This window comes from Salmo salar, chromosome 13 (genome assembly GCF_965601325.2).
Source record: "Salmo salar chromosome 13, fSalSal1, whole genome shotgun sequence".
Taxonomy (NCBI): domain Eukaryota; kingdom Metazoa; phylum Chordata; class Actinopteri; order Salmoniformes; family Salmonidae; genus Salmo; species Salmo salar.
Window position 1 is genome coordinate 83,288,881 of NC_138303.1, and position 22,055 is coordinate 83,310,935.

The 22,055-nt window shown below is 43.6% G+C and overlaps 1 protein-coding gene across 2 annotated transcripts in view; it reads left to right on the forward strand.

The window, feature by feature from the left end:
- LOC106567921 (cell adhesion molecule DSCAM) overlaps window positions 1–22,055 on the forward strand; it is a 139,639-nt gene that overhangs the window by 77,844 nt on the left and 39,740 nt on the right. For both annotated transcript variants that reach the window (XM_082960374.1, XM_082960375.1), the window contains exons 10-17: window positions 114–233; window positions 885–1,064; window positions 13,689–13,888; window positions 14,151–14,247; window positions 15,378–15,506; window positions 16,605–16,772; window positions 21,078–21,148; window positions 21,366–21,615. In XM_082960374.1, coding sequence (XP_082816500.1) covers window positions 114–233; window positions 885–1,064; window positions 13,689–13,888; window positions 14,151–14,247; window positions 15,378–15,506; window positions 16,605–16,772; window positions 21,078–21,148; window positions 21,366–21,615 — 1,215 coding nt within the window. The remainder of the gene's footprint in view (window positions 1–113; window positions 234–884; window positions 1,065–13,688; window positions 13,889–14,150; window positions 14,248–15,377; window positions 15,507–16,604; window positions 16,773–21,077; window positions 21,149–21,365; window positions 21,616–22,055) is intronic.

A 22,055-nucleotide genomic window follows, 5' to 3' on the forward strand; every position in this document is an offset into this window, starting at 1 on the left:
ATAGCATTTCTAATTTGTGCTATTTAAGCCACAAGGTATTACAAACTCAAACTACAACACCATAACAGATTAACCCGTTTTAATTACCTTTTGTCTGTTGCTCTCCCAACCAGTCCCTCCAAAGTTTGTGGTGCAGCCCAAGGACCAGGACGGCATCTATGGTAAAGCTGTGATCCTCAACTGCTCTGCAGAGGGATACCCCGTCCCTACCATAGTGTGGAAGCATTCCAAAGGTAAATAGGCCAGAATATAAAGGATTGTGTTAAGTAGAGAGTTAATGTTTTGACATGGAGTGAAACAGGGAGGTACTGCATGAACCTGTCCAAATAGCACACAGATGTTCCTTTTCCATTGCTAAACGTTTTGCTACTGTGTGCACTACTGAACATGACCCAGGATGAATTAAAAGCTACTCTTCTCCTTTCTGACCACTATGATGATATGTTTACACACTTGGTTCATGATTGAGGATAAATACCCTTCTGTAACTGTGCATCTTCCGTTTCTACTCCTTTGACTATCTTGCTGAATTGCATAAACACAACATTGTCCTACGGCAAGCTTTTTTATTAAAGAGCATCTGTTTATGAGAGCCAACACAGCAAACACAGTGTCCACAGCCTTAAGGTTTAATGGTGAAAGCTCAGCGCTGCAACTCTAAACAAATGTAAAGAGGAACAAGGGAAGGCAACATTACTGTAAAGGAGGAAATGGAAATGTACTGTAGTTTTTGTTACTGCAAAACATCCATCCATTATGTAATAATTCCTCATAATTTGGTCATAAACTATGCAATAGGTGTTTTTCAATACATCTTACATCTTCCCCTCCTCTCTCTACCTCCCTCCACCTCTCCCTCTCTCCCTATATCCCTCCTTCTCTAGGTGCGGGGGTTCCCCAGTTCCAGCCTATAGCCTTGAACTCAGGCTTCCGTATCCAGGTGCTGGTCAACGGCTCTCTGCTCATCAAACATGTACTGGAGGAGGACAGCGGCTACTACCTGTGTAAGGTCAGCAATGACGTGGGAGCTGACGTCAGCAAGTCCATGTACCTCAACGTCAAAAGTAAGTCACTGAAGACCCCTATCTGTCATGGCTGTACACATGGACCTGGGTGTCAAATGGAAGACCCCCCCCCCCCCCCCATCCTGAAATGTATGTGTTCTCCAATGTAATAAAAAAAACTAATGATCCAAACTTAGTGTCAAAAGTAAGATCCCTCTTCCAGTCAGGATTATGTACCTTAACATCTAAAGGGAGACCTATGGGGAAGCACTAGGCTACATGTTGACTCTCACTAGAGACATTCATGAAGCCATTTTATGGAGTCTTCCGAGCATCCATTTCTGTTTGATGTTGTCATGTTAGTGGTCTGTGCTGGAATGAGTGTCCCTGTGTGGGAATGGAGTGCTAGGGATGTCAAAGAGCCACATTGTTTTAGCCCTGTATTTACAGTGGGGTGGTCCAGTATAGTGCTGGTTAGTGTTTGTTGCGTTAAATGGCTAAAGGTTAAGTGACTGGAGTCACTGTGCTCTGTGACAGAGAGGCCACCAGTGTGGTGCCGCCACCATCACCACCACTACCATGGCCCTGTATCTTTCTGCCTGAACATATCCCACTAAAGCAGCCATGCAGCGTTTCCAGTCTCCGTCGCTCTCTTTTTCTCTCGGAGAAACACAGGCGTTTATCCGCTGAGTGGCCATGGACTTAGCTCCCCTCCATTAGGCTCTGAACTCTGTATGCAGGCAGAGGCTGCCATGTGGAAAAGAGGGCCGAGGGGGAGGGGAGTGGAGGGATGGACTACCCGTCCATCACCCTCCCTTGTCTTCCCCTTCTCTCTCTCCCCTCCCCTCCATAGGCTGCTCTTCTGTGTGTCTGTCTTTCTCCTCCTCCTCCTCTTCTGCTTCCTAATTCCCTCTGTCTTCCCTTTCTGTCTTTCTCCCTCTGTCTTATTTGTGTGTGTGTGTAATATTTAACTGTATTTAAATTCTGATACAATATAATTGCCCCTGCCCTGTCTGCCTGTCTTCATCTCTCCTACCTCTTTCCCTCCTCCCTCCAGCTCCCATCATTTTGTGTCTCCCAGTCTAACCACTGGGATTTGATTGGTAGTGACATGATATGGTGTTGTGCCCATCACCCACCTCTAGAGCCAGTTCCATCCACCCAAGTCAAATTCAATTCAATTCAATTTATTAGATTTTTTCAGCACCTTCAGCCCCTTCCCAATATTACATAATCTCCCCCAAATATTTGGGGCATTATTTCTTATAGATAATATAATATAAATTGGATGCATTATACTATATTCTTGTCCAGCAAGTGAAATTAAAGCAGTTGTTATTGGATAACGAAACAAATCAAATGCGAGATCTCTCCAAGCTCTCCTTACTTCTTTCAACCCTCTGCTCCCACATGCATACCATATTTAACTAAGAGTCTATTAACGCACCATGCGTCAATCTAAGTAACATAATAAAAAAATCCCATTAAAATCTGTCAATTTAAGCTAGAGATACCAGATGTTTTCATGGGTTGCGTCTCATCCGCCTATGTCGGCCATCTGTGGTGGAAGGTGGCCGAGCTACAGCGGTGTTTGTCAGAGCATGTGACATCCCGAAAATCGGTCTTCTCACGAAAACATCTGTAGCGTCCAAACGGTTTGGCCTACAAACTATTATGACCCCACTATGGAAAGGGGAGACTCTCTCTCTGTTTTGCTCCGTTTTGACTCGTCTGAAGGTAATCCATACAAAAAAATGGAAGCATGGGGGTAGTTTTGTGCTCTACCACAGGACTCGTCTGAAGGTAACCCATACAAATGAATGGAAGTATGGAGGTAGTTTTGTGCTCTGCGACAGGACTCGTCTGAAGGTAACCCATACAAATGAATGGAAGTATGGAGGTAGTTTTGTGCTCCACGACAGGACTCATCTGAAGGTAACCCATACAAATGACTTATGGAGGTAGTTTTGTGCTCTACCACAGGACTTGTCTGAAGGTAACCCATAGAAATGAATGGAAGTATGGAGTTAGTTTTGTGCTCTAAGACAGGACTTGTCTGAAGGTAACCCATACAAATAAATGGAAGTATGGAGGTAGTTTTGTGGCAACAAAAATAACGGGTTAAGTATATGTCAAAACCGAAAATAAATCCTGAGCTTTCTTATATCTCCAAGATATGTCTTTTTTTGCCATTTATGAATGTGTTATTCAATTCGTTTCTATGGGCTATGGTAGTAAAGGTCAAATTCAACATTTTACCAAATAATACAAAAATATAACTAATTGATACCGAAAGGGGTCCTAAAATTCAAATAAAATATCTAAATGATCCGTGGTATGACAATCTTAAAACAATTCCATATGTTACCCCCCCCCCCCCCCATTAAAGTCTATGATTATACTATAAGTTGTCGCTGTAGATTTTTCCAATAGGAACACCTCCCTCTTCAGGTGAAAAAAAAGGAAACTCGAAAAAGTGAGGCCAGACTATTGTTTTCATCTTTCATGTTGAAGGAGTTCCCATTTGATGTTGATGTTGAATAGACGATGTAAACTGCACTGATTTGTAATATGAAAGAGGAACTGTTGATTGTCCTGAATCAACATAAACATTTTGAGACAAAGTTTCTGGGTAAATCAGGTTCTTAGTATGTCTGGGAGGTGTGTGTTGTTTATGTGTACAGTTGCAATCGGAAGTTTACATACACCTTAGCCAAATACATTTAAACTCAGTTTTTCACAATTCCTGACATTTAATCCTAGTAAAAATTCCCTGTCTCAGTTAGGATCACCACTTTATTTTAAGAATGTGAAATGTCAGAATAATAGTAGAGAGAATGATTTATTTCAGCTTTCACATTCCCAGTGGGTCAGTTGTTTACAAACACTCAATTAGTATTTGGTAGCATTGCCTTTAAATTGTTTAACTTGGGTCAAACGTTCCGGGTAGCCTTCCACAAGCTTCCGACAATAAGTTGGGTGAATTTTGGCCCATTCCTCCTGACAGAGCTGGTGTAACTGAGTCAGGTTTGTAGGCCTCCTTGCTCGCACAAGCTTTTTCAGTTCTGCCCACAAATTTTCTATAGGATTGAGGTCAGGGCTTTGTGATGGCCACTCCAATACTTTGACTTTGTTGTCCTTAAGCCATTTTGCTACAACTTTGGAAGTATGCTTGGGGTCATTGTCCATTTGGAAGACCCATTTGCGACCAAGCTTTAACTTCCTGACTGATGTCTTGAGATGTTGCTTCAATATATCCACGTAATTTTCCTGCCTCATGATGCCATTTTTTTTGTGAAGTGCACCAGTCCCTCCTGCAGCAAAGCACCCCCACAACATGATGCTGCCACCCCCGTGCTTCACGGTTGGGATGGTTTTCTTCGGCTTGCAAGCCTCCCCTTTTTCTTCCAAACATAACAATGGTCATTATGGCTTCTTCCTTGCTGAGTGACCTTTCAGGTTATATCGATGTAGGACTCGTTTTACTGTGGATATAGATACTTTTGTACCTGTTTCCTCTAGCATCTTCACAAGGTCCTTTGCTGTTGTTCTGGGATTGATTTGCACTTTTCGCACCAAAGTACGTTCATCTCTAGGAGACAGATCGCGTCTCCTTCCTGAGCGGTATGACGGCTGCGTGGTCCCATGGTGTTTATACTTGTGTACTATTGTTTGTACAGATGAACGTGGTACCTTCAGGTGTTTGGAAATTGCTGCCAAGGATGAACCAGACTTGTGGAGGTCTACAATTTTTTTCTGAGGTCTTGGCTGATTTCTTTTGATTTTCCCATGATGTTAAGCAAAGAAGCACTGAGTTTGAAGGTAGGCCTTGAAATACATCCACAGGTACACCTCCAATTGACTCAAATGATGTAAATTAGCCATCAGAAGCTTCTAAAGCCATGACATCATTTTCTAGAATTTTCCAAGCTGTTTAAAGGCACAGTCATCTTAGTGTATGTAAACTTCTGACCCACTGGAATTGTGATACAGTGAATTATAAGTGAAATAATCTGTCTGTAGATGTCCTAATCGACTTGCCAAAACTATAGTTTGTTAACAAGAAATTTGTGGAGTGGTTTAAAAACTAGTTTTAATGACTCCAAACTAAGTGTATGTAAACTTCCGACTTCAACTGTACGTGTATGTTTGTGTACATGTATGTCCTCGTGTGTGTGTGTATCTCTGTACGTTGCATGTGTGTGTTTGATCTCCTGCTGCACTCTTATGGCTGGGCTGGGTGCTCATGTAATTCCAGTCACACAGTGTGGGAGCTTATATCCTTGTAGCTGTTATCTGGCCAGAGCAGAGGCCTCCCTGCAGAGTGTCTGTCTGTCTGTCTGTCTGTCTGTCTGTCTGTCTGTCTGTCTGTCTGTCTGTCTGTCTGTCTGTCTGTCTGTCTGTCTGTCTGTCTGTCTGTCTGTCTGTCTGTCTGTCTGTCTGTCTGTCTGTCTGTCTGTCTGCCGCAGACAAATACTGCTACCTCATGACTAGCCCTCCCTCCCTCCCTCCCTCCCTCCCTCCCTCCCTCCCTCCCTCCCTCCCTCCCTCCCTCCCTCCCTCCCTCCCTCCCTCCGTCCGTCCATCCGTCCGTCTGTCCGTCTGTCTGTCTGTCTGACTGACTCAATCACTCATGTAATACTCTCACACAATTCCTCAAAAACACACACACACACAGTATATGTACCAGGACACGTACACTTATGAACAAACACACACACACTCATATGGATAAACACAATTATACACTACTGTACGCCAGTGGAGGCTGCTCAGGGGAGAGCGGATCATAACGGCTCATAACGGCTGGAACTGAGTAAATGGAATCAAACACATTGAAACCATGTGTTTGATGTGTTTGATACCATTCCACCGACTCCGCTCCAGTCATTACCACGAGCCCGTCCTCCCCAATTAAGGTGCCACCAACCTCCTGTGCACTACACACTTAAAGCCTTACATCTAGACACACACAGCAGAGTACCCACAGCAGTGGGAGATTTTCATCCCTGTGTAAATTGTTTGGACATAGGCTGCTCAGTGTTGTCCGCACGCACACACACACACACACACACACACACACACACACACACACACACACACACACACACACACACACACACACACACACACACACAGACAGACAGACAGATGTCCCGCTGCGTTGTGTGTGTGTGCATGCGTGCATGTATGTGTCTGTATGTGAGCCTGTGTGTTCTCCCTTAGGTTGAGCTGATCTCCCGGTTCAGGTTGTTGTTTTGATCATTGTGCGGTCGGATCGGGGCGATCGGGTGACGGTTGTGTTTGCCCCTCCTGCTCTCTGGAACGTGAGCCTCCCTGGGAGCCCTGCTCCCCTTGTCTCCTATGGATCAGTGTGCTTGTGCCAGACGAGACCCTCGTTAACCCACAGGGCCTTTCCTCTGCTGAGCAGGTGTAGTGTTATATACTGTACCCACACCAGACTGTGTCCTCCTCTCCATACATGTAGGCACTAAGCATGCTGCAGACTAGCAGGTGTAGTGTTATATACTGTACCCACACCAGACTCTGTCCTCCTCTCCTCTACATAGACGGTAAGCATGCAGCAGACTGCTGGAGCAGTACAGGCTGTGCTGTACTGGTGTGTGTTGTTTATCCAGGCCATACGACACCACTGCTGCTTGGGAAGCTGCTGCCACTTAAGAGGCTTAGGAGTAAATTAGAGCAACACTGGAAGTGACGGCTGTAAAGTGGTCAGGTGATATACAGTACTGGATGAGCTCTTGACTGGGTGATCACTCATAGAAGTTTACCTGGCTGTGTTACTGGAAAATGCACACATATAGGCATACACATGCACATGCACGCAAACACACACACACACACACACACACACACACACACACACACACGCACACACACACACGCACACACTCGCACACGCTCGCACACGCACGCACACGCACGCACACACACACACACACACACACACACGCACACACGCACACACGCACACACACGCACACACACGCTCACACACGCTCACACACGCACACACACACACAGGCTATTACTGAAGAATCATGGCCCTCACAGGCTGCTACTGTAATTCAGTGGTTTAGACAGATTCCATTCGGCCAGGCTATTGTGGCGGACGCATGGGGAAATGAATTGCAGCTATTGTGATGCACAGTGAGACGTTTTCATTGTTATTAGTGTCTGTGCATAGGCTAATGCCTAACCATAATACACCATGCATCAACGCATTGGAACGCTGTCACAGACGCCCACAGCCAGCAAAAATAGCTTATGTTGCACTAGCAGTATTTTCACAGCTTTATGTGTGTGCGTGCATGCGTGCATGTGTACGTGTGTGCATACATGTGTACGTGCATGCGTGCAAATGTACATTCACAGTATTAATACTTTATATATCATAGGTTCAGAATATTTGGCATATTGCCTAGACACGTTAACACTTCATTCTACCTTCCTTAAAATTACCCATGTCCTTATTTAGATTTTGTGCAGCTGAGGGAACTAACAACATTTGAACCCATTTCCCTGTCTAAATGACTACAGTCTCTACTGTATACTGTACGTACCTCCACTGATGCAATTGACTGGATGCATCACTAATCCAGAGTAGGTTGATTTTATCAGAGTGGGTCAACAGCCACTTAATGTTTATCAGTGCCAATTAGGATCAATTAAGAGCATTACACTCATAACGCTCCGAGACACAATGATGAGAGCGCGCACATAATGAGACTTAATTGGTGAAAAACAGCATTGTTGCCTGGTCGCCAAGCTCCCAATCACCCAATCAGACAGCTTCCCTCAGACACTGGAGTATAGAAAATAATCATTCTCTCTCTCTCTCTCTCTCTCTCTCTCTCTCTCTCTCTCTCTCTCTCTCCTTCCCCCGTTACAGCCCTCCAACTACCCACACAAAGCAGCCTGTCTGCAGCCATATACTCAGCATCATGCTCAATATCCAACCCAATTGTGCAGCTAAGGGAATTATTTTGGTGCAGTGAGTAGAGCTAGCACCCAGTGTACCAGTCATCTCTGTGCCATCACCACCATTCCCTCTACCTACCCACTCTACACACGCACACACACGCACACACACACACACACACACACACACACACACACACACACACACACACACACACACACACACACACACACACACACACACACACACACACACACACACACACACACACACACACACACACAGTGCCCCAGGGGCAGTGGGCTCCTGTAGGGAGTGATCTCGTCTCCTTCTCATCTCACTCCCAATGGTTCAGTCATCCAGCCAGGGCACCCTGTGGCCTACATTCCTCAGCCAGACACTCACTCTGCTGGCGTAAACAGAGCCTGATGCCTGCGGCTGTGCATCCGACCTGGAATCTACAGTCATACACTACCGTTCAAAAGTTTGGGGTCACTTAGAAATGTTTTTGAAAGAAAAGCACATTTTTTGTCCATTAAAATAACATGAAATTGATCAGAAATACAATGTAGACATTGATAATGTTGTAAATGACTATTGTAGCTGTTAACGGCTGATTTCTATGGAATATCTACATAGGCATACAGAGGCCCATTATCAGCAACCATCACTCCTGTGTTCCAATGGCACATTGTATTAGCTAATCTAAGTTGATCATTTAAAAGGCTAATTGATTATTAGAAAACCGTTTTGCAATTATGTTAGCATGCTGAAAACTGCTGGACTTCTTTAGACTAGTTGAGTATCTGGAGTATCAGCATTTGTGGGTTCGATTACAGGCTCAAAATGACCAGAAAGAAATAACTTTCTTCTGAAACTCATCAGTCTATTCTTGTTCTGAGATATGAAGGCTATTCCATGCGAGAAATTGCCAAGAAACTGAAGATCTCGTACAACGCTGTGTACTACTCCCTTCACAGAACAACGCAAACTGGCTCTAACCAGAAAAAAAGCCATATCTCTGTCCAGTGTCTGTGTTCCTTTGCCCATCTTTATCTTTAATTTTTATTGGCCAGTCTGAGAATGGCTTTTTCTTTGCAACTCTGCCAAGAAGGCCAGCATCCCAGAGTCGCCTCTTCACTGTTGACGTTGAGACTGGTGTTTTTTGCGGGTACTATTTAATGAAGCTGCCAGTTGAGGACTTGTGAGGCGTCTGTTTCTCAAATTAGACACTTTAATGGACTTGTCCTCTTGCTCAGTTGTGCACCGGGGCCTCCCACTCCTCTTTCTATTCTGGTTAGAGCCAGTTTTCGCCATTGGAACACAGGAGTGATGGGCCTGTGATAATGGGCCTGTGATAATGGGCCTCTGGATGACTATGTAGATATTCCATAAAAAATCTGCCATTTCCAGCTACAATAGTCATTTACAACATTAACAGTGTCAACACTGTATTTCTGATCAATTGGATGATATTTTAATGGACAAAACATTTGCTTTTCTTTTAAAAACAAGGACATTTCTAAGTGACCCCAAACTTTTGAACGGTAGTGTAGGTTCATGTTTCTGTTAGATGACCATTCAATGTACTGCATGTTGATGGATCAGGGGTGTCAGGTTGGTAGGAGATGGGATATTTTGTTATCTGTTTCAACTGAGTGAATAAGATGGTGGAAATATAGGCCTACTGCATATTTCACATCAGGCATAAGTATGGTAGATCTATATAAGTCTGGCTGGTGATACAACCTGTTTGTCATGTGTTTGTCAAGTTCAGTTCTTGCTACTGCCACCGAAATGTACAGTGCATTCAGAAAGTATTCAGACCCCTTCACTTTTTCCACATTTTGTTACGGTACAGCCTTATTCTAAAATGGATTCAATATTTTTTTTTCATTCAACAATCTACACACAATACCCCATAATGACAAAGCGAAAACAAGTTTAAAAATTTGCTATGAGACTCGAAATTTTGAGACTCCTGTTTCCATTGATCATCCTTGTTTCTACAACTTAATTGGAGTCCACCTGTGGTAAATTCAATTGATTGGACATGATTTGGAAAGGCACACACCTGTCTATATAAGGTCCCACAGTTGACAGTGCATGTCAGAGCAAAAACCAAGACATGAGGTCGAAGGAATTGTCGTGAGAGCTCCGAGACAGGATTGTGCCGAGGCACAGATCTGGGGAAGGGTACCAAAAATGTCTACAGGATTGAAGGTCCCCAAGAACACTGTGGCCTCCATCATTCTTAAATGGAAGAAGTTTGCAACCACCAAGACTATTCCTAGAGCTGAGCAATCGGAGGAGAAGGGCCTTGGTCAGGGAGGTGACCAAGAACCCGATGATCACTCTGTTAGAATAATTTGTATGTGTTAGAATAATGACTGAATTGTTCCACTCTGTTATTATAGAATAGGGAGATATGTTTAAGAATAATGGGATGATAAAATCAGGATATGGGGAGATCGGTTAGGATTGTAAAACTTTGAGGTTATAGTCTTTAGTAGGGATGTAAACTGAGTGAAGTTGTAGATTAGTTAAAAGAAAAACATTGTAGAGATTTCAAACCAAGAGGGTCATAAAGGGGGAGGGAAGGTGAAAGCCTTGAAGAATGTGGCAAGTTTTTATGGTTCTTTGTGGTGAGTAGAAAAGTACTGGTTGTTGGAGAAGGGAGTGGTCTAAAGATAAGAATGTGTTTGTACTATAAAAGGACTGAGTCTTGATTTTGGACTTTAGAACGTTCTCTGAATAAACTGTACAGACCTTTTGCAGAAAGCTGAGACCTTGCCTAATTATTCTTAACCCAGTGTCTTACAAACCTTGGGGATTAGTCAAGGCTTATTGATTGTTAATTTTTTATCATTGGGATTCAAAAATTTCCATAACACACTCTTACTGAGCTCCAGAGTTCCGCTGCAGAGAAGGGAGAACCTTCCAGAAGGACAATCATCTCTGCAGCACTCCACCAATCAGGCCCTTATGGTAGAGTTGCCAGACAGAAGCCACTCTTCACTAAAAAGCTAATGACAGCCCGCTTGGAGTTTGCCAAAAGGCACATAAAGGAGAGATTCTCTGGTCTGAAAAAAACAAGATTGAACTCTTTGGCCTGAATGCCAGCGTCACGTCTGGAGGAAACCTGGCACCATCCCTACGGTGAAGCATGGTGGTGGCAGCATCATGCTGTGGGGATGTTTTTCAGCAGCAGAGACTGGGAGACTAGTCAGGATCGAAGGAAAGATGAACAGAACAAAGTACAGAAAGATTATTTATGAAAACCTGCTCCAGAACGCTCAGGACCTCAGACTGGGGCGAAGGTTCACCTTCCAACAGGACAATGACCCTAAGCACACAGCCAACACAACGCAGAAGTGGCTTCGGGACAAGTCTCTGAATGTCCTTGAGTGGCCCAGCCATAGCCCGGACTTTAGCCCGATCAAAGATCTCTGGAAAGACCTGAAAATAGCTGTGCAGCGATGCTCCCCATCCAACCTGACAGAGCTTGAGAGGATCTGCAGAGAATAATGGGAGAAACTCCCCAAATACAGGTGTGCCAAGCTTGTAGTGTCATACCCAAGAAGATTCGAGGCTGTAGTCACTGCCAAAGGTGCTTCAACAAAGTACTGAGTAAAGGGTCTGAATACTTATGTAAATGTAATATTTCAGTAGGTTTTTATAAATGTGCAAAAATTTCTAAAAAACAGATGTTGGTTTGTCATTATGGGGTGTTATGTGTAGAGTGATGGAGGGGGAACAATTTAATCTATTTTAGAACAGGGCTGTAACGTAACAAAATGTGGAAAAAGTCAAGGGGACTAAACACTTCCTGAATGCACTGTATATATTGATTAATATATTGAGACAGACAGGGTCTAATTTTTGCTTTTATTTACTCTTTTTGAGCCTGTAATGGACCACAACAATGCAGGCGTAAAGTATCTGGGCAGTGTTTTTAACTATAATGTCTCCTGACTATTTGCTCAATTATGTTATTGTTTGTCACATGACCAACATTATTACAAGATACAGAGATGCGTTATATATCCCTGTTTTTTATTTTGGGTCTGCATTGCGACATTCAGGGCTGGAATAGTATAATCATGGTCCTGTTGGAAATCAATGGCTGGTCCATGTTCTATTCCTGGTACTATAAATGGCCTCTTCTGAGAACGGGGATGGAGAGAGAGGGAGAGAGAGATTGTCCAATGCTAGTTGGCATGGTAACCTGGCCAGGTGAAAGGGAGCCTGGGAGGAGGGATCTGCATCTTTTTCTCTCGCGGGAGCAGAATATCCCAGAATTCCCTGCAGGCAGGCAGAGAAGCAGGCTGAGCAGGCTGGAGTGCATCATGTTTGTTGCCCTCTGGGCTGGAGGTTTTGAAACAGGGCTCTCCTAGCCTCTACTCTGTCAGCTAGAGATACACATATCCGTCAGTGCTGCTGAATAAAGCGCTTGCGTGCGCGCATGCCTGTTTATTTAGTCCACAGTGTGAAATAAAAAATGAGTGGTTGTCTAATGTGTGAGTCTCCCAGTGGAGGCGTCACCTCGCTCCCCTGCCCCCAGAGCCGTGTTCCTCTGCCCATAATCCTGCTAGATATTATAGAAATACGTCAACACAGCAATTACAGAAACAGCCTGGCACTGTGGCAAATGCCTCAGGACAGACAGACAGACACAGCTGTGCTGCTTACTCTCTCACACACTGGTTACATTGGTCTTGTCTCCTCCTGTGTGATGCCCACCTCACCTCATGTAGCCCTTCCGTACAGTAGGCGCTTCATTGACTACATGTTTTTCAACAGTGTTGCGTCCCATTGAAGGCCTCTCATCCAATATCAACATGATCCTATGTCATAATTATGGTAATACTAGTGGACAACGTCATAACTGTTTGTTATAGTTTATGACTATGTAAAAAGACTACCATTGCTCAAAATGCTAACATTTACAGAAGGCTGCAAGGAATAATTTTTTCCCTCACTACTCCAAGTGCATCTCACAAAACATTCATAGTTGTCATGCTAAATAAATCAGCCTTATTTTTCTGTAGCACGGCTCAAAATGGCTGGGGAGTGAATAAGAGATGAGGCTTAAATGTCTGCATCCCCTCGCCTGACACTTTCCATTACATCACAGGAGCCACGGTGTGTGTGTGTGTGTGTGTGTGTGTGTGTGTGTGTGTGTGTGTGTGTGTGTGTGTGTGTGTGTGTGTGTGTGTGTGTCATTACACACTCAGTTGTGGGGGTAATGAGCTGTGTGTGTTTGAATCTCTAGTGTGTGTAGTGTGCTGTCCTTAGTGTGCTGTCAGAGACCGACCAATAAGTATTTTCTCCTATCCAAGCCTTGTCTGCTTGTGGTCACAAGATGTTTGTTGTCACAGCTCAACATAACAGGCAGGCATGGGCTTTATTGTGTATTATGTTAGAAGTTGGAGCAAACCAGCACACTTTGCAACCAATGAAGTCAGCTATACTATGACTCAATTAAGTGTAATTTTAGCAGAGAGATTTGATTCATTACACCATTCCCCTGTCTTGTAACTACCCTCCGTGTGGCAGGTATCACTATGATGTCCCACTGGAATTGGATTATGGCTAAACATGTTCAGCCAGTCTTACTTCATAACTAATGTAACATATGCCTTCTCCTCTTTTCTCTCTCTCTATCCCTCTCCTCCTTTCTCGCTCTCTGTCGTTCTCGCTCTCTCTCTTTCCCTCCCCTCTTTCTCTCTCCCTCCCAGTCCCAGCCATGATCACGTCGTACCCCAACACCACGCTGGCTACGCAGGGCAGTGAGAAGAGGATGAGCTGCACGGCCCACGGGGAGAAACCCATCATGGTGCGTTGGGAGAAGGAAGATCGCATCATCAACCCAGAGAGCAGCCACCGCTACGTGGTCACCGTCAAAGAGGTGGCCGACGAGGTCATCTCCACCCTGCAGGTACACATACACACCACCAGGGGGAGTGGTACTGCTCGCTTCCCAGTTACAGTTACCTCAGCTGAGGCCAGGTGGAGCACTACTGGTTATGCAGAGATTTTGCTTGGACCAAAGCGTTGGAGAAAAAGCCTGCATACTGAGTTTGTCAGTTTGTTATGATGGCTCATCATGAGCCCTGTCTGTGAATGATATAGCCCAGAATGTGTATTTCCCATGCACTTTCTTATCTATGTAGCTGACCCTCTTTTCCCCTTTTCTATAGATCCGGCCTACAGTGAGGGAAGACTCAGGCTTCTTCTCCTGCCATGCCATCAACTCCTATGGTGAAGACCGAGGGATCATCCAGCTAACAGTGCAAGGTACAGCTGCCTAACACTGACAATCGTCATGAAAACATCATGAAATAAAAATATATAACCCCTCCAAATAAGATAATGATGCAACATCAGCATAATAATAATAACAATAATAATAATAATTTATTCAACTTATATAGCACTATTCATTACATCAAGAATCTCAAAGCGCTTTAAAGCAACACAAAATAGACGAGCAATTTAGAAAACAACAACAACAGCATTATTCAAGGTTATCAGAGGGTCGGAAAGTTCATGGCTTGACTGATCATCAGAGGGAGGTGGTCAAAAGGGCAGGGCAAGCAAAGATGGTCTCTGGAGCATGTCCAGGGGCATGCAGACAGCACAGTGTCATCAAGATGTCTCGCCATCCTTGCAGTTTGTGTGGCTTCTCCATAGTAGGACTTGGATGACGTTTGAGCTCAGCCACTGCAGTTAATGGACTCCCTAGTAGGTGTAGCTAGCTAGCTAGCTAGTCCTTCATTACTACCATAGCGTTGTATACCCATATTAGAGTTCTGCTACCCCAACCAAGCCTGACAAGCCCCGACATTTTACATTGGGTTAGGACCGGGTAGGGCTTGTTTTTCATCAGTAACTACGGTACGGGCAGGGCTCGGGTATCACTAAATTGATCACTAACATTTTGAAGCTGAGCCATTTGCTGGTGCACTGCTGCACGGTAGAGTCATATCTGACTAAGATCATAACATTGTGTCAGAAGTGCTTCAACCTCTTCAAATATAAGACAGGACAGATTATTTCACAGAAAATAATAATGTTCATTGAGTTTTGTCACGAAAAGTAGCGAAAAGCTAACTGCTCTCCAATGTCTCTTCATTGAGCAGAGCAGCCTAAGTGGAGCTGTTGCTATGAATACTCAGAGTCTAAGCGCCATGAGCAGAGCGCACAGGGAGCGAGTAACAGACAGAGGGGTATCTAATAGATTTACTAACAGAGGAAGTTATTTCTGATTTCGGGTTTCAGGCAGGGCGGGGCCTTAAATTTGGCTGAAGCAATCTGGCCTGGGTTGGGTAGGGCTTTAATGTCGCGGGCATGGGAAGGGCTTGGGGTTAAAATGCATGCCTGTGCAGGGCTCTAACACACATGTGTGACTTTGTGGTGCTCTTCAGAGCCCCCGGACCCTCCTGAGGTGGAGATCAGAGAGGTGAAGGACAGGACCATCGCCCTCCGCTGGACCATGGGCTTTGACGGAAACAGCCCAATCACAGGCTTCGACATTGAGTGCAAGAACAAATCAGGTACAAGACAAACAAGAGTTATCTTTGTAAGAGATGGCATGTTCTGGATGCCAGCGATGTATAGTAATACTGTAAGCAGTGTTTCACCTATATTCATTTTGCAGTGGTGGGCCGCCACTACTAAATTGTTGCCGCCACTCCAAAAGTTATGATTTATATACAATATTTCTACCGAGACGTGCTTTTAAAAGTACAGTGCGAGATTTTGGCAAGTAAGCCCTTTTTATACTTACACAGAGTCAGTTGAACTCATGGATACCATTTTTAGAACATTTTTATGTCTCTGCATGCAGTTTGAAGTAACTTGCTTACTAGCTTTAGCGCAATGACTGGAAGTCTATGACTTCCAGTCATTCTGCTGACACTAATTAGCAATGGCTCACAAAACGACCTTCAACTTCTTTCAAACTGCACGCAGAGACATAAACATGGTATCAATTAGTCATGAGTTAATCTGATTCTGGCTAAGTATAAAATGGCTTGATTTCCAAAATCTCGCAATATCCCTTTAACAGTGACAGAGTGACAAGTTACAACATCAATTTGTAGCAAACAAAGTGAGCAGTGGTGCGTATGAGAGCCACGAGTGCACAGCCACCACTTGCTCCTCATCTCCATACAGTGCAGTGGCACGCATTAGTTATATTTCAGATGGTGTCAACATAATGTAATTTTCATGCACTTTGGAGTAGAATGTCTTTAAAAAAAAATCACCATCAGTGACCTTCTCACAGTCGTTCTACAAAAAAATCTCCCGGAGGTGCATGCCCCAGGACCCCCCCAGGAAAGAGCAACCCCCCTATCACCGCTGCCTTTGCCACTGCTGCTAAAGATAATCTTAGGCGAAACACTGTATGAATACAAATACTTTAACTTCCTGTGTATGTCTATAGTCTATCCTGATGAAATGCTTCTCTGTATCATCATGTTAAGATGGATGTGCTCCTTTTGTCTTCCAAATAATCATTATTCATGATCTTTTCTTGTCTCAGTGCTATAATTCAATACCGCAGATTAATGCACTTAGCAGGCTTTGACCTCTAGCCCCACTCAGTGGTCCTCACGAACCCACATAAACCTTGACCTCTGGCCCTACAGGCTCCTGGGAAACAGCCCAAAGGACCAAAGACGTGTCTCCCCAGCTCAACCAGGCCACCATCATAGACCTGCACCCCTCCTCCACCTACAGCATCCGCATGTTCGCCAAGAACCACATCGGCAAGAGTGAGGCCAGCAACGAACTCACCATCACCACAGACGAAGCAGGTATAGACTCACCAGACCACCACTGGTCATATGTATGCACATGCAGCATGCACACACAGACATCCCAGCTAACAACAAACATTCCCACAACTTTAGAGAACGTTCCCTTAAGAGTCTCAATAGGTCATTAACTAAGGTTTTCATTGGAATGTTCCCGTGATGTGCAAGGAATGTCTCCAAGAGACCAAGAGACCATTTCCTTAATGTGAAATAGAACTTACCGAGATTGTGGTTACCATGTTCTCAGAACATAAGATATTAATGTTCTATACACATTGAATAAGAACATTGCAAGAACATTCATGTGTCCAGTTTTCTGTGGGTTAGGTGAATATTCCATCTACGGCCCACCAAACATACACAGAACATGGTTGCCATGTTCAGGTGGGCCTTTGCACTTCACCAAACAAAGAAAGGGAAGGGTGCTCAACAACAATGACAAAAAGGGTTTACCAAGATAAACTTAAACTTGCAATAATAGTGTTTAACATGAGTGATTAGATCATTTATGTACCCCACACATACAATTATCTGTAATGTCCCTCAGTTGAACAGTGAATTTCAAGCACAGATTCAACCACAAAGACCAGGGAGGTTTTCCACTGCATTGCGAAGAAGGGCACCTATTGGTAGATGGGTAAAAATAAAAAAAGCAGACATTGAATATCCCTTTGAGCATGGTGAAGTTATTAATTACACTTTGGATGGTATATCAATACACCCAGTTACTACAAAGATACAGGGATCCTTCCCAACTCAGTTGCCGGATAGGAAGAAAACCCCTCAGGGATTTCACCATGATGCCAATGGTGATTTTAAAACAGTTTCAGAGTTGAATGACTATGATAGGTAAAAACTGACAATGGATCAACAACATTGTAGTTACTCAACAAGACTAACCAAATTAACAGAGTGAAAAGTAGGAAGCCTGTACAGAATACAAATATTCCAAAACATGCATCATGTTTGCAACAAGGCACTAAAGTAATACTGAAAAAAATGTGGCAAAGCAATTCACTTTTTGTCCTGAATAAAAAGTGTTATGTTTGGGGCAAATCCAATGTAACACATTACTGAGTACCACTCTCCATATTTTCAAGCATAGTGGTGGCTGCATCATGTTATGGGTATGCTTGTAATCCTTAAGGACTGGGGAGTTTTCAGGGTAAAAAAAACGTAATGGAGCTATGCACAGGCAAAATCCTAAAGGAAAACTTGGTTCATTCTGCTTTCCACTAGACACTGGGAGAGGAATTCACCTTTCAGCAGGACAATAACCTAAAACACAAGGCCAAATCTACACTGGAGTTGCTTACCAAGAAGACAGTGAATGTTCCTGAGTGGCCGAGTTACAGTTTTGACTTAAATCTGCTTGAAAATCTATGAAAATAATTGAAAATGGTTGTCTAGCAATAATCGACAACCAATTTGACAGAGCTTGAAGAATTTTGAAAAGAAAATTGGACAAATATTGTACAATCCAGGTGTGCAAAGCTCTTAGATACTTACCCAGAAAGACTCGCAGCTGTAATCACTGCCAACGGTGATCCTAACATGTATTGACTCAGGGGTGTGAATACTTCTGTAAATTAGATATTTCTGTATTTCATTTTCAATACATTTGCTACAATTTCTAAAATCATGTTTTCACTTTGTCATTATAGGGTATTGTGTGTAGATAGGTGAGAGAAAAAATATATTTAATCAATTTTGAATTCAGGCTGTAACACAACAGAATGTGGAATAAGTCAAGGGGTATGAATACTTTCTGAAGGCACTGTAGATAGCTTCATATATAATGCTCTTTCAGAGGGTTGGATAACGGAAACGGAGAAGGACTTTCTCATTATGCCACTCCCAGCCTACCCAGTTTATTATGGCTTACTGAAAATCAGTGGCGGCCCGTTATTCAGGGATTGGGGGCATGTTATTTTGGCATAAATATGTGTCACATATCCGTTTGCAAACAATGTTAAAAAAAAATCATAGAGTTAATAAAGCCGCATACAAACATGGTCTCTTTTGTGCTTTCTTGAGTAAGCCAGCTCCGAAATGCAGGTGTTTCAGCCTAGCTCAGTGCTTTCTGTGGTGGTGGGGCAGCCAGCGGAAAAATACTGAGCGTAGGGGTTGGTAATGTTCTCTAGTTGCGCCGTGATTGGCTCAGTGTTCTGCCACTCATGGGGACACTACATCACCACAAAATCTACGGGTAGAGCTAGAAAATTCAAGCCCCTTGAGTGCTGCCATAGAGTTACATTAGAAGTGCCCATCCAAGAAGGCTCAAGGTCATTGGCCACAGATAATATTACGTCAAATCACGTTATATCTACCATAGCTTTGATTGGACTGATCATGTCAACATCATACTTTCAAAATCTTAGCTAGAAGTCATCATCATAAATCAAATCGACGATCTACTGGCAAATCCTTTTCATATGACATATTAGACATACATGATTGCATTGTGCATGTAACAGTATTTATTATTCAATGTCCTCACCTGGGATTTAAAAATCACAACCTCTTGGTTCACAGTACTCCATTCTTCCTGCTATGCCACCAGGTCCACATCAGGTATCAGTTAATCTGACTATTCTATCATCATTGATTTGATGTACTTACTTCAGCAACTGGAGGACTTTCTGTAGTTGTCTAATGTTGGTGGGGCATATTAACCTGTTTTAATGATACTCCTGAATCACTATGACCAATAAAATATTTTCTGGTGTACCTTTTACCGACCTGGGATTTACTTCAAAGTGCATTCACCTTATTGCTTACACCTATCAAGTTGTTTCAGATAGTAAATCATTTTCCAAGTGTTCTAACGAAATGTCCATATAAACAATCAAAATGTCTGATAAGTGCAATACTGAAATTAACATATATTGCTAAGAATGTGAGAGTAAGTGGACTCCCCTACCAGGTCTCAATGCAAGGCCACCAGCAATAATGTCAAACACCCTAACCACCGTCCCAATAAGGGATATCTGAAGGGCATGTGCTTATTGGGCCAGTATAGTTATGCCCTGTCCAGAAGAAACCCTAAACCCTCCTACCAAGGCACTTGTATAGATCTGAAAATAGGTCTAAGCAAAAGGGTGAATGCACTATGAAGTAAATCTCAGCTCTGTTAAAAATACACAATTTTTGGGGGGGGGGATTGATTATAGTGATACAGAAGTATCATTCAAGCAGGTTAATATGCCCCACCGGCATCAGGCAACTATACAGAAAGCCCTTAAATTGTTTAAATATGTAAATCAAGTCAATAATAAGAGAATTGTCAACTTAAGTGATCTGAGTTCAATCCCAGGTGAGGACATGTTGAATAATAAATGCATAATGTAATCATGTATGTCAAAGTGTGTAAACACTGAACGTGTAAAAAGCACTTTGTGAGTATCCCTAACTTGGCCAACAGACAAAAAGAGCTGTGAATGGTTTAGTGGTTCACCAATCAGGGCCTTGATGGGCTTGGCAACAGTAACAAGGTGTTCTTGCCATGTTTCCATAGAATATGATGTTGTTGGAATATTCTCCTAACCCTCAGAAAACTGGACCCAGGAATGTTATTGCAACATTCTCATGAAACGTGTCTAGAACTTTAATTTCTGAGAACATGGCAACCATGTCCTGTGTATGTCTGGTGGAATGTTGATGAAATATTCTCCTAACCCTTAGAAAACTAGACACATGAATGTTCTTGCAACGTCCCATAAAACGCATCTAGAACATTAATGTTGTAAGAGGGGAATGGGGAGTCAAGTCAATTCATTAACAGCAGAGTGACATCAGCTCCATTGGCTCTACTGCATTATTGAAGACACGCTGACCCTGCACTAAAAGCAGGACTTTTCAATTAACAGACCATGTTGTAAATGTCACACTGCAATCAATAGACCACGGGCCAGCCCCTCTGCAAACTGCCCCTGTTCCCTTTGGTGGTTCTTTGGTGGTTCCTCCCAACCCCCACTCTGCACTTCTCTCTCGCACTTCTCTTCTGACTGTCTGTCCCCCATGACCTCTCATAAACATGACTGCCATCTTCATTATTGTGAAGTGGGCTGGGCCATCTGAGACCAACAACTCTGGTCTACCCATAGATACAGTAGGACCTTAGCCTTCCATGTCTCAGAATCATAGATTTGACTTGACCTTGGCATAACCTTCAGAATGCACTCAGTTTGGATAGTTCCATTCCATTGGCAGAATGCTGGTAGACTGACTTCTTTGCCCTGTACCTCATCTACTGAACTGACAGTAGCTCAGATCTCAATTACCTTAATGTGTCTTTTCTTCTAGCCCCTGATGGTCCCCCACAAGATGTGCAGCTTGAAGCTTTCTCCTCTCAGAGCATCAAAGTCTCCTGGAGGGTAAGATACATTTAACCTGCTATTACCACAAGGACTGAAGAACCCTTACTGCAGCTCTATGGTCTGTTAGCTACATGGTCTGCTACACTTCAGGGCCTTGAGGGCCACAACCATTATTTTGTCCTTAAAGAGCTTTTGAAAAATACAAATTTCCCCCAATATCTTATGTGCGTTCCCGTCTCCTCCTTCTTCACTCCCCCTCTCTGTCCTCCCCCAGGCTCCTAAGAAGCACCTCCAGAACGGAGCGATCCGAGGCTACCAGGTGGGCTACAGGGAGTTCAGCTCCGGGGGAAACTACCAGTTCAATGTCATCACCATGGAAACGACGGGGGACAACGACCACAGTGAGAGCATCACCCTGGACAGCCTGAAGAAATTCACCCAGTATGGGGTGGTGGTGCAGGCCAGCAACAGCGCTGGGACTGGACCCTCCTCCCAGGAGGTCATCTCTACCACACTGGAGGATGGTGAGGACACACACACACGCACGCATATGCACACACACACACACACACACACACACACACACACACACACACACACACACACACACACACACACACACACTGCCCTTAGCTATCAGTGACAATATGGTAGACAGTGAAAATCTTATTGATTTCACAAATTTCTTTTGCTGAATGAAGGTATTCTACAGTATTGTGGTGCATCAAGGGTCAAATGGCTGATGTTTTGTCTTTGAGGGGAGTGAACTCCCAGGATGGAGCTTTATTGCCATCTAGTGGATAGTGTTGGTACTGCTGGTGTAGTGACTGTCACATGATCAGTATGTGGCGGTCATTATTGCCATGGCTCAAAAAACCATGATGAATGCTAGATCCCAAAAGTTCAAATAAGCATTTTGAAGTTCACTTCCATTGTCCTCCAAGAGTAGCTCAATATTTTTGTC